Source organism: Triticum dicoccoides, chromosome 5B (assembly GCF_002162155.2).
Source record: "Triticum dicoccoides isolate Atlit2015 ecotype Zavitan chromosome 5B, WEW_v2.0, whole genome shotgun sequence".
In the NCBI taxonomy this organism is placed as follows: domain Eukaryota; kingdom Viridiplantae; phylum Streptophyta; class Magnoliopsida; order Poales; family Poaceae; genus Triticum; species Triticum dicoccoides.
Window position 1 is genome coordinate 295,333,599 of NC_041389.1, and position 13,125 is coordinate 295,346,723.

At 42.7% G+C, this 13,125-nt stretch overlaps 2 protein-coding genes across 2 annotated transcripts in view; one reads left to right on the forward strand and one right to left on the reverse strand.

The window, feature by feature from the left end:
* Positions 1 to 11,783: 11,783 nt before the first annotated feature.
* The window catches only part of LOC119308527 (protein trichome birefringence-like 28), a 7,256-nt gene continuing 5,914 nt past the window's right edge, over positions 11,784 to 13,125 (reverse strand). Inside the window, exon 4 of the mRNA XM_037584656.1 lies at positions 11,784 to 12,609. Coding sequence (XP_037440553.1) covers positions 12,216 to 12,609 — 394 coding nt within the window. The 3' untranslated portion in view covers positions 11,784 to 12,215. The remainder of the gene's footprint in view (positions 12,610 to 13,125) is intronic.
* The window catches only part of LOC119308528 (DEAD-box ATP-dependent RNA helicase 35A-like), a 4,004-nt gene continuing 3,494 nt past the window's right edge, over positions 12,616 to 13,125 (forward strand). Inside the window, exon 1 of the mRNA XM_037584657.1 lies at positions 12,616 to 13,046. Coding sequence (XP_037440554.1) covers positions 12,918 to 13,046 — 129 coding nt within the window. The 5' untranslated portion in view covers positions 12,616 to 12,917. The remainder of the gene's footprint in view (positions 13,047 to 13,125) is intronic.

Below are 13,125 nucleotides of genomic sequence, written 5' to 3' on the forward strand. Positions count from 1 at the left end.
TAGGGCATATTTCCTTCAGTCTCCCACTTGCACTAGAGTCAATAATCTAGTTCACATCGCCATGTGATTTAACATCAATATTCATATCTGTATATGATTAACACCCATAGTTCACATCATCATGTGACCAACACCCAAAGGGTTTACTAGAGTCAATAATCTAGTTCACATTGCTATGTGATTAACACCCAAAGAGTACTAAGGTGTGATCATGTTTTGCTCGTGAGAGAAGCTTAGTCAACGGGTCTGTCATATTCAGAGCCGTATGTATTTTGCAAATATTCTATGTCTACAATGCTCTGCACGGAGCTACTCTAGCTAATTGCTCCCACTTTCAATATGTATCCAGATTGAGACTTAGAGTCATCTGGATCAGTGTAAAAGTTTGCACCGATGTAACTTTTACAACGAACTCTTTTATCACCCCCATAATCGAGAAACATCTCCTTAGTCCTCACTAAGGATATTCTTGACCGCTGTACAGTGATCTACTATTAGATCAAAATTGTATTCCTTTGTCAAACTCAGTGCAAGGTATACAATAGGTCTGGTTCACAGCATAGCATACTTTATAGAACCTATGACTGAGGCATAGGAAATGACTTTTCATTCTCTTTCTATTTTCTGTTGTGGTCGGGATTTGAGTCTTACTCAATTTCATACCTTTGCAACACAGGCAAGAACTCTTTCTTTGACTGTTCCATTTTGAACTACTTCAAAATCTTGTCAAGGTATGTACTCATTGAAAATCTTATCAAGCGTCTTGATCTATCTCAATAGATCTTGATGTTCAATATGTAAGTAGCTTTGCCGAGGTCTTTCTTTGAAAAAACTCCTTTCAAAACACTCCTTTATGCTTTGCAGAATAATTCTACATTATTTCCGATCAACAATATGTCATTCACATATACTTATCAAAAATGTTGTAGTGCTCCCACTCACTTTCTTGTAAGTACAGGCTTCACCGCAAGTCTGTATAAATCTATATGCTTTGATCAACTTATCAAAGCGTATATTCCAACTCCGAGATGCTTGCACCAGTTCATAGATGGATTGCTGGAGCTTGCACATTTTGTTAGCACCTTTAGGATTGACAAAACCTTCTGGTTGCATCATATACAACTCTTCTTTAAGAAAACCATTAAGGAATCCAGTTTTGACATCCATTTGCCAGATTTCATAAAATGTGGCAATTGGTAACTTGATTCGGACAGACTTTAAGCATCGCTACAGTTGAGAAAATCTCATTGTAGTCAACACCTTGAACTTGTCAAAAACCTTTTGCGACAAGTCGAGCTTTGTAGATAGTGACACTACTATCAACATCTGTCTTCCTCTTGAAGATCCATTTATACAATATGGCTTGCCAATCATTGAGCAACTCCACCAAAGTCCACACTTTGTTCTCATATATGGATCCCATCTTAGATTTCATGGCCTCAAGCCATTTCGCGGAATCTGGGCTCATCATCGCTTCCTCATAGTTCGTAGGTTCATCATGGTCTAGTAACATGACTTCCAGAACAGGATTACCGTACCACTCTGGTGCGGACCGTACTCTGGAAGACCTACGAGGTTCGGTAGTAACTTGATCTGAAGTTACATGATCATCATCACTAGCTTCCTCACTAATTGGTGTAAGAATCACTGGAACTGATTTCAGTGATGAACTATTTTCCAATTCGGGAGAAGGTACAGTTACCTCATCAAGTTCTACTTTCCTCCCACTCACTTCTTTCGAGAGAAACTCCTTCTCTAGAAAGGATCCATTTTTAGCAACAAATATCTTGCCTTTGGATCTGTGATAGAAGGTGTACCCAACAATTTCCTTTGGGTATTCTATGAAGACGCACTTCTCCGATTTGGGTTTGAGCTTATCAGGACGAAACTTTTTCACATAAGCATCGCATCCCCAAACTTTAAGAACGACAACTTGGGTTTCTTGCTAAATCACAGTTCATATGGTGTCGTCTCAACGGATTTAGATGGTGCCCTTTTAACGTGAATGCAGCTGTCTCTAATGCATAACCCAAAAACAACAGTGGTAAATCAGTAAGAGACATCATAGATCGCACTATATCCAATAAAGTGCGGTTACGATGTTCGGACACACCATAACGTTGTGGTGTTCCAGGTGGCGTGAGCTGTGAAACTATTCCACATTGTTTTAATTGAAGACCAAACTCGTAACTCAAATATTCGTCTCCGCGATCAGATCGCAGAAACTTTATTTTCTTGTTACGATGATTTTCCACTTCACTCTGAAATTCTTTGAACCTTTCAACTATTTCAGACTTATGTTTCATTAAGTAGATATACCCATATCTGCTCAAATCATCTTGTGAAGGTCAGAAAATAACGATACTTGCCACGAGCATCAACACTCATTGGATCGCATACATCGGTATGTATTATTTCCAATAAGTCAGTAGCTTGTTCCATTGTTCCGGAGAACGGAGTTTTAGTCATCTTGCACAAAAGGCACGGTTCGCAAGCATCAAATGATTCATAACCAAGTGATTCCGAAAATCCATCTTTATGGAGTTTCTTCATGCGCTTTACACCGATATGACCAAAACGGCAGTGCCACAAATAAGTTGCACTATCATTATTAACTTTGCATCTTTTGGCATCAATATTATGAATATGTGCATCACTACGATCGAGAGCCAACAAACTATTTTCGTTGGGTGTATGACCATTGAAGGTTTTATTCATTTAAATAGAACAACAATTATTCTCTAATTTTAAATGAATAACCGTATTGCAATAAACATGATCAAATCATATTCATGCTCAACGCAAACGCCAAATAACATTTATTTAGGTTTAACAATAATCCCGAAAGTATAGGGAGTGTGCGATGATGATCATATCAATCTTGGAACTATTTCCAACACTCATCGTCACTTCCCCTTCAACTAGTCTCTGTTTATTCTGTAACTCCTGTTTTGAGTTACTAATCTTAGCAACCGAACAAGTATCAAATACTCAGGGGCTACTATAAACACTAGTAAGGCACACATCAATAACCTGTATATCAAATACACCCTTGTTCACTTTGCCATCCTTCTTATCCACCAAATATTCAGGGCATTTCCGCTTCCAGTGACCATTTCCTTTGCAGTGTAATCACTCAGTTTCAGGCTTTGGTCCAGCTTTGGCCTTCTTTGCGGGAGTGACAACTTGCTTGTCATTCTACTTGAAGTTCCCTTTCTTTCCCTTTGCCCTTTTCTTGAAACTAGTGGTCTTCTCAATCATCAACACTTGATGCTCTTCTTTGATTTCTACCTTCGTCGATTTCAACATCACGAAGAGCTCGGGAATCGTTTTTGTCATCCCTTGCATACTATAGTTCATCACGAAGTTCTAGTAACTTAGTGATGGTGACTAGGGAATTCTGTCAATCACTATCTTATCTGGAAGATTAACTCCCACTTGATTCAAGCGATTGTAGTACCCAGACAATCTGAGCACATGCTCACTAGTTGAGCGATTCTCCTCCATCTTTTAGCCATAGAACTTGTTGGAGACTTCATATCTCTCAACTCGAGTATTTGCTTAAAATATTAACTTCAACTCCTGAAACATCTCATATGGTCCATGACGTTCAAAATGTCTTTGAAGTCCCGATTCTAAGCCATAAAGCATGGTGCACAAAACTATCAAGTAGTCATCATATTGAGCTAGCGAAACATTCATAACGTCTGCATCTGCTCCTGCAATAGGTCCGTCACCTAGCGGTGCATCAAGGACATAATTCTTCTGTGCAGCAATGAGGGTAAACCTCAGATCACGGATCCAATCCGCATCATTGCTACTAACATTTTTCAACATAGTTTTCTCTAGGAACATATCAAAATAAACATATGAAAGCAACAACGCAAGCTATTGATCTACAACATAATTTGCAAAATACTACCAGGACTAAATTCATGATAAATTTAAGTTCAATTAATCATATTACAAAAGAACTCCCACTTAGATAGACATCCCTCTAGTCCTCTAAGTGATTACGTGATCCATATCAACTAAACCATAACCGATCATCACGTGAGATGGAGTAGTTTTCAATGGTGAACATCACTATGTTGATCATATCTACTATATGATTCACCCTCGACCTTTCGGTCTCCGTGTTTCGAGGCCATATCTGCATATGCTAGGCTCGTCAAGTTTAACCTGAGTATTCTGCTTGTGCAAAACTGGCTTGCACCCGTTGTAGATGGACGTAGAGCTTATCACACCCGATCATCACGTGGTGTCTGGGCACGACGAACTTTGGCAACAGTGCATACTCAGGGAGAACACTTCTTGATAATTTTTAGTGAGAGATCATTGTAAAATGCTACCGTCAATCAAAGTAAGATAAGATGCATAAAGGATAAACATCACATGCAATCAATATAAGTGATATGATATGGCCATCATCATCTTGTGCTTGTGATCTCCATCTCCGAAGCACCGTCGTGATCACCATCGTCACCGGCGCGACACCTTGATCTCCATCGTAGCATCGTTGTCGTTTACGCCATCTATTGCTTCTACAACTATCGCTACCGCTTAGTGATAAAGTAAAGCAATTACAGGGCGTTTGCATTTCATACAATAAAGCGACAACCATATGGCTCCTGCCAGTTGCCGATAACTTCGGTTACAAAACATGATCATCTCATACAATAAAATATAGCATCACGTCTTGGCCATATCACATCACAACATGCCCTGCAAAAACAAGTTAGACGTCCTCTACTTTGTTGTTGCAAGTTTTACGTGGCTGCTACGGGCTGAGCAAGAACCGTTCTTACCTATGCATCAAAACCACAACGATAGTTCGTCAAGTTAGTGCTGTTTTAACCTTCGCAAGGACCGGGCGTAGCCACACTCGGTTCAACTAAAGTTGGAGAAACTGACACCCGCCAGCCACCTGTGTGCAAAGCACGTCGGTAGAACCAGTCTCGCGTAAGCGTACGCGTAATGTCGGTCCGGGCCGCTTCATCCAACAATACCGCCGAACCAAAGTATGACATGCTGGTAAGCAGTATGACTTGTATCTCCCACAACTCACTTGTGTTCTACTCGTGCATATAACATCAACGCATAAAACCTAGGCTCTGATACCACTGTTGGGGAATGTAGTAATTTCAAAAATTTCCTACGCACACGCAAGATCATGGTGATGGCATAGCAACGAGAGGGGAGAGTGTTCGTCCACGTACCCTCGTAGACCGTAAGCGGAAGCGTTATGACAACGCGGTTGATGTAGTCGTACGTCTTCACGATCCGACCGATCCAAGCACCGAACGTACGGCACCTCCGAGTTCAGCACACGTTCAGCTCGATGACGATCCCCGGGCTCCGATCCAGCAAAGCTTTGGGGATGAGTTCCGTCAGCACGACGGCGTGGTGACGATGATGATGTTCTACCGGCGCAGGGCTTCGCCCAAACTCCCCGACGATACGACCGAGGTGGAATATGGTGGAGGGGGGCACCGCACACGGCTAAGGAACGATCCGTAGATCAACTTGTGTGTCTATGGGGTGCCCCTGCCCCCGTATATAAAGGAGTGGAGGAGGGGGAGGGCCGGCCCTCTCTATGGCGCGCCCTAGGGGAGTCCTACTCCCACCGGGAGTAGGATTCCCCCTTTCCTAGTCCAACTAGGAGTCCTTCCAAGTAGTAGGAGTAGGAGACAAGGAAGGGGAAGAGAGAAGGGAAGGAAGGAGGGGGTGCGGCCCCTCCCCCTAGTCCAATTCGGACTAGGCCATGGGGGGGCGCGCGGCCTGCCCTAGGCAGCCCCTCTCTCTTTCCCGTATGGCCCAATAAGGCCCAATACTTCTCCCCGGCGAATTCCCGTAACTCTCCGGTACTCCGAAAATACCCGAATCACTCGGAACCTTTCCGAACTCCGAATATAGTCGTCCAATATATCGATATTTACGTCTCGACCATTTCGAGACTCCTCGTCATGTCCCCAATCTCATCCGGGACTCCGAACTCCTTCGGTACATCAAAACTCATAAACTCATAATATAACTGTCATCGAAACCTTAAGCGTGCGGACCCTACGGGTTCGAGAACTATGTAGACATGACCTAGAACTATTCTCGGTCAATAACCAATAGCGGAACCTGGATGCTCATATTGGCTCCTACATATTCTACGAAGTTTTTTATCGGTCAAACCACATAACAACATACTTTGTTCCCTTTGTCATCGGTATGTTACTTGCCCGAGATTTGATCGTCGGTATCCAATACCTAGTTCAATCTCGTTACCGGCAAGTCTCTTTACTCGTTACGTAATGCATCATTCCGTAACTAACTCATTAGCTACATTGCTTGCAAGGCTTATAGTGATGTGCATTACCGAGAGGGCCCAGAGATACCTCCCCGACAATCAAAGTGACAAAACCTAATCTCGAAATACGCCAACCCAACATGTACCTTTGGAGACACCTGTAGTACTCCTTTATAGTCACCCAGTTACGTTGTGACGTTTGGTAGCACCCAAAGTGTTCCTCTGGTAAACGGGAGTTGCATAATCTCATAGTTACAGGAATATGTATAAGTCATGAAGAAAGCAATAGCAACATACTAAACGATCAAGTGCTAGGCTAACGGAATGGGTCATGTCAATCACATCATTCTCCTAATGATGTGATCCCATTAATCAAATAATAACTCATGTCTATGGTTAGGAAACTTAACCATCTTTGATTAACGAGCTAGTCAAGTAGAGGCATACTAGTGACACTATGTTTGTCTATGTATTCACACATGTATTATGTTTCCGGTTAATACAATTCTAGCATGAATAATAAACATTTATCATGAAATAAGGAAATAAATAATAACTTTATTATTGCCTCTAGGGCATATTTACTTCAGTTCTTTCCTTTTAAGGGGAAGTACGTCTCCGCTAGAGCGGTGTGGAGGCACAATGCTCCCCAAGAAGCCACTAGGGCCACCGTATTCTCCTCACGCCCTCACACAATGCGAGATGCCGTGATTCCACTATCGGTTCCCTTGAAGGCGGCGACCGAATCTTTACAAACAAGGTTGGGGCTATCTTCACAAAAATCGGAGGCTCCCAACACCACCACGAAGCTTCACCACAATGGAGTATGGCTTCAAGGTGACGTCAACCGTCTAGGGTGCTCAAACACCCAAGAGTATCAAGACCCGCTAGGGATAAGAGAGGAAATCAAATTTCTCTTGGTGGAAGTGTAGATCGGGGCCTTCTCAACCAATCAAATCAACAAGTTTGATTGGCTAGGGAGAGAGATCGAGCGAAAATGGAGCTTGGAGCAACAATGGAGTTTTGGGGGAAAGAGGTAGGTCAACTATGGGGAAGAAGAAACCTTTATATAGTGGGGGAACCAATCCAACCGTTACCCCACTGAACATCCACGCACAGAGCGGTACTACCGCTAGGGCAGGGCGGTACTACCGCTAAGAGCGGTACTACCGCTCCCACCCAGCGGTACTACCGTGCTGATGAGGAAGGCAGGGTCCTGGCCACAGAGCGGTACTACCGCGGGAGTAAGAGTGGTACTACCACTTGGAGCGGTACTACCGCCACTACTACCACTCCTAGTACCGTAAAACCCGACACGAAAAACATCGGTCTCGAATCGAGGCGGTAGTAGCCCGGAACCACTGCGGTACTACGGCCGAAGACCACAAGCGGTACTGCTGCTCTGGGAGCGGTACTGCCGCTTGATGAGCTTCGGCGGTACTACCGCTGAGGACCACGGTACTACCGCTGGGACAGGACGGAGCAGGTACGGAGGGAAAGGCAGCTCCAATGATGCGGAAGGAAGACGCCGGGAGTGATAAGGATGTGTACGTGTTGATTCCACCCTAGCCTTACCAAAGCGGATCCCCTCTTGATAATACGGTGACTCCTACAAAACTAGTCCACCAACAACGAAACGAAAGAGCTACACCGTCTTGAATAAAACACCGAGGGGAGGTAATCGTCTCGTGCCAATGGATGAATCTCTGAAAGAACTTAACGCACACGATTAGTCCGCAAAAGCATTGTCATCAATCATCAAAACAACTTGGGGATAAATATGCCCTTACAACTTCATTTTATATGGTAAGGTATCACGCTATGATACCAGTTTTCTCTTTCTCCACATCAAATATTGTGATAATTCAGCAATATGCCTAGTTGTTGGCATTGCATGGGTTGCATGATACTCTCACCGAGTACTTGGCTATAATATTCTCACTACAAAAGGTCTAAGTGTCCGTGCGTTATATGAAGCAGCATAAAAGACTACTAATCACATCTTGTCTTATTTCTTTACCGGCGATCAATATAAGTGGCTTGGTTTTCATGTTATGAAAAATATTGATATGTTCTGCTAGTTTCGTGATTTCATCCCTCCTCAATGACCAGTGCGCACATATTGGCATCATTCAGTTCCCACCTTCTCATGTGTCTTCTTGGCCGTCATGTATGTAACACATCTAGAGTTGCGTTATTCGCCTCTCTATTGATTTCTGGCTCCTAATGCACATGCTCCCGTACTAATGGTAAAGTAAAACGGATATTATTATTTTACATAATTCCGGGAAAAAATCAACAAACATTGACAGATGTCTCACCTGTGCAATGTTTCATGGGGAAAATATTTTTAACGTGCTGAGTAAAAAAGCGATGCTAAAGAAGCTATTTTTAGGAGCATTCTTGAGTACTAATTTTGTTTTCTTGTTTTTTGACAATCCACCGCGAATGACATATCAAAAGTTTGCACGATGTACAACACTAAGCAATGTTCGTTGACACACAAGAAAATAATTATTCTATTTGTTTGATTTTTCTTTTTTGTTCATATAATATAAGGAGCATGTGTGCTCAGTGCCGACACTTTCGCTATTTGCACATCTACATTACCTCTAAAACTACATCATTGATGTTCATGGCTATGTTGTAAGGCGAGTGTCTTTGTTTATCTTTTCACTAGGTGAGTCAACTGATGCAGAATGTATTCCTTAGACATGGTGTTGATAATCCCAGCTCCTTCCTCCTATCGTATATCAACAACTTGAGAAAGATAGACGGCATCATAGCCCAATTTTAATATCACGTCCACACTATCCTATTTGTCTCGGCCTTGGGTTGATTACCCAAAAACCAAACATCGGTTAAGTTAAATTTCTACCTTTGATATTCCTTAGACATCGGCCTTGACGAAGAAAATGTTGTCATATCTCCCTTTGCCATTTATGTGCAAGAAGTAGCTATAATCAACTCAATATTTATTGTCTCAAACGTGGGCAATGCGGTGTCCTCTATCATAGCAATCTGTGTGTAGGGTTCTTTATATTATAACAAATCAAGGTGAATGGTCACATACAAGATGACATGTAGGGAGAGAAGGGGGAGGTGAGATGAACAATCGCGAGCACCAACACACCATTTATAGTATAAATTTAAGAGCTCACATTTCATGCATCGCCTTATTAAAAAATAACGACACGAGATCATGATATATGGTCATATTGAAAGAGTGTTAAGGACACTTGACCAAAAAGGAAGCAATTGGTTAGTATAGGTCTACCGAACCCCCGCCAAAGACATAACTTGGTTGATACAACGGATCACCCATCCAACAAGTATTTCTAGTAATGTATGTCATCTTTCATGCTCACAAATGTATATACATTTGTTTCGTGTCACCTTTTAGCATCACATTGTATATACACATGTTTCTATACTACGTCCCTATATTTGTTTGACACTTATGTCCCTACATCATTAACAATATTTTGTCGTCGCCGTCACGTCGCAGTTGGTGAAACCATTATTTGCATGTGAATATTTATGTCATGATGACGATAGACGAATGCCAGTAAATCATTCTATATATTTTGACGCTTTGGAACGCCACGAGCCTTTAGGCGCTAGCGCACAACCATGTGGCAGAAACATCTGATAACTTACCTGTGATATAGTGTTGTAGCCTTTTTCCATGATTATGCGGAACTATGTTAGATCAATGTTATATGAATGTGCTTGAAGCCATTGTATTCATTTCATATGCTGCCACATACACTCGAAAAGAGGTTGGTTACTTTACTCAATACCATATTGTTGCCCCGTGCTCCACATTTATTATCCTTCTTTACGTCCAACTCATCGGTGCGGAGCCAAGATATTGCGCACCTCAAGTTCTTTCGACATAACTTTGCCCGAGAAGATACATAGTCACGAGACAAAAAATAAATCATTACACCGTGTAACTTCTTTATTTATGACAATAACAAACACTTGATCCAGCAAATGTTGCAAACGGCAACTGAAAAATAGAAGCGGGAGGATATTGTTTTTCTTATACATGAGTTCTATGGAGCATGATAGTTTTTCCTTGAGCAAAAAGAAAGTGTTTTGTTCATTATTGCTATACCAACCTACAGGTTGGACCGACATGCAAGAACCATTAGGTGTGTGCTTCCATATATCTAATTCCAGATTTCCTAAGGTACTGCTTTCTGAACATTACTTGAAGCTAAAGCTGGCTGGCTACATGGACAGCACCAGATGAATGACTGGACCAACATATTGGTTATCACTTCCCACTTGAGTATTATATAAAGTACTGGCGCTTAGATCCCCTAGCTAACTTCATGTGAGCTAGGCCTGGGTCTGAGCTGGAAAGAAACATGCGTATATGCTGCTTGGGCTACGGTAGGTAGACAACGAGTCTTCGTCCATATTTTATTGGTAATAGGTGAAAATAGTGTCACTGGATCTGTCATCATAACTTCGTAGTATTACTGTTTTACATTTTTCTACCAACATTTTACCATCAGAGTAGAGTTTGTGACCATGCACATTTGACATTTCCAAACACCAACTATTTACACAAGGAGATTTAGTTCTAATTAATTAGTCAGGCGCACATCGCCGGCATGTTAGGTGGCTTTTATTTCCCTGCACTTGATCAAATTAATACCTCTCTGTTCCCGAGCATTTACAATGATCATGATAGCTACTATATGACTGGTTGTAACAGAGAGTATCATATATTAGTATCATGCATATGTTACTATTGTATGATACTACCTTCCTAATGCATAATATCATATATTAATATCATATAGTATTTTATTTATTGCCATGCATTACACATAGTAGTTTACAAGTATTTATTACGATACAGTATATGATACTCAATGCTAGTATATGATACTCCCCACTATGAGTAGCCTAATTGCACTTCTGAAAAGAAAAATATACTATTAGAGCATGGTTAATAATATGGTCGACGGCTAGCTATAACAAATTGTCATGTCATCTATAGCCAGGCTACGATCATTCTGTTTCCCCCTCTCCTTTTTCTTTGTGTTCCACTATACATGAAATTTGATCCCCTCAAACAGAGAAAAAAACTGCTTGAAATTTGACAAAACATGGAGGCGACACAAATTCAGGGAACAACGCACAACACATGTAAAAGAACCGGGAACTCTAAATATAATCAGTTTTGCTAAGTCTCAGTCGACTGAGACTTGTTATGTCTCAGTCGATGCTATATCCCCTAGATCTTGCATGGGGATTCGTACAAAATATTCTTTTCAGTTTTTTTTTCTTTTTTATTATACTACTATATCACTTGACTGAAACTTGGTTACGTCACTCGATTGAGACCTAGCCACACCCAAATATAATAAGTAAAAATAAAACGTAATATCATCATTTTGTTGTCGCCACTGATGAAAACAGAACTGAGCATGTCGCCAGCAATTAAATCACAAGAGAAACGACAGACAATATCTGAGTTCTGCTTACAATAAATAGTTTTGTAACAAATGCCACACTACATTCGCTTTGCAAACACGAATTCTTCACGGAAGTTACACATTCAGACATTCTACTCCGGTATATAGAAGCAGAGAGAAGCAGCAAAAAATGGACACCCCTTGCATCAGCGGTTACAGTCTTTCTTTGTATACGACACAGTTTGTTGTTTGACGCCTCTTATATGGATTCAACACAAGTGCAGCTGTTTACTAGTATAACGAAGCCTGCTCAACTGGTTAGGTCAAAACTAATTTACAGTTCAATTGAACGATTTTACATGCCATCAGTAAACAGCTCACCACATTCTTCTCCTCTACTAGCCTTTACCCGGACTACCACCAAAGAAAGAAAAGATTGAACAAGAAGACACTTCCTATGGAGGAGCTCTGCGTCTCTCTCACTGGGGAGGCGGGAGGGCGAGAGCCGGCGGCGAAGAAGGGGGCGATTTCGAGAAGATCCTCGTGTAGAGCACGGTGTTCCAGACGTCGGGCACGCCGGGAAGGCACCAGTGGATGCAGTCGGCAAACTTCTCAGGGTCGTTCTTCTGCTTCGGGGTCAGCAGGTAGCCCCGCCGGACGGAGTAGACGGACGTGTGGGCGTCCTTCCGGTAGTCCGACATCCTGGTGATGTCGATGAGCGTGACCGGCACTTTCTTCATGGACCTGGCCGTGCTCGCCACCATGTCGTACAAGCGCATGTCGTGGTTGAGGTCCAGGGGCTCCGTGTAGTTGAGCACCGGGAGCGTCTCCTTCGCGCATTTGATCCCGTGGGGGTTTCCCCATTTATCTGGGCTGAGCATCATAACAGAAATTTTGTTAGGGATGCATAAGGAAAATGTGTGTGCCATCATCATGCTGATCTATCTATGATTCAAAACCTGATATGGAAGATAAAAATATTTTTAAAAAAACATGACACTGTTGGGTCTGGTGGTGGGCCGCGCTTAATCTCTCCCGGGCCAGCAACCGACTCAATTCCAAGCCGAGTCGGTAACTGAAACCGTCTTCTTCCCAGGGTCGGACCGGATCTAATCGATTTACATACCCACCTCTCCCTCCCGGCCCCCACGAAAACCCCCACCAGCCTCTAAACCCCAGCCATGGCTGCCGCTGCCGCCGCCGCCGCCAACTGCGATGACGAGGACAACTACGAGGAGTACATCCCCGTCGCCAAGCGCAGGGCCATGGAGGCTGATCGCTTCCGCCACCAGCGCCTTCCCAAGCCCGCCGTCCCCTCCCTCCCACCGCCTCCGCCCCCACCGACCAACAACTCTGCCCCCGCCGCCAAGCCCAGCTTCCTCGTCACGT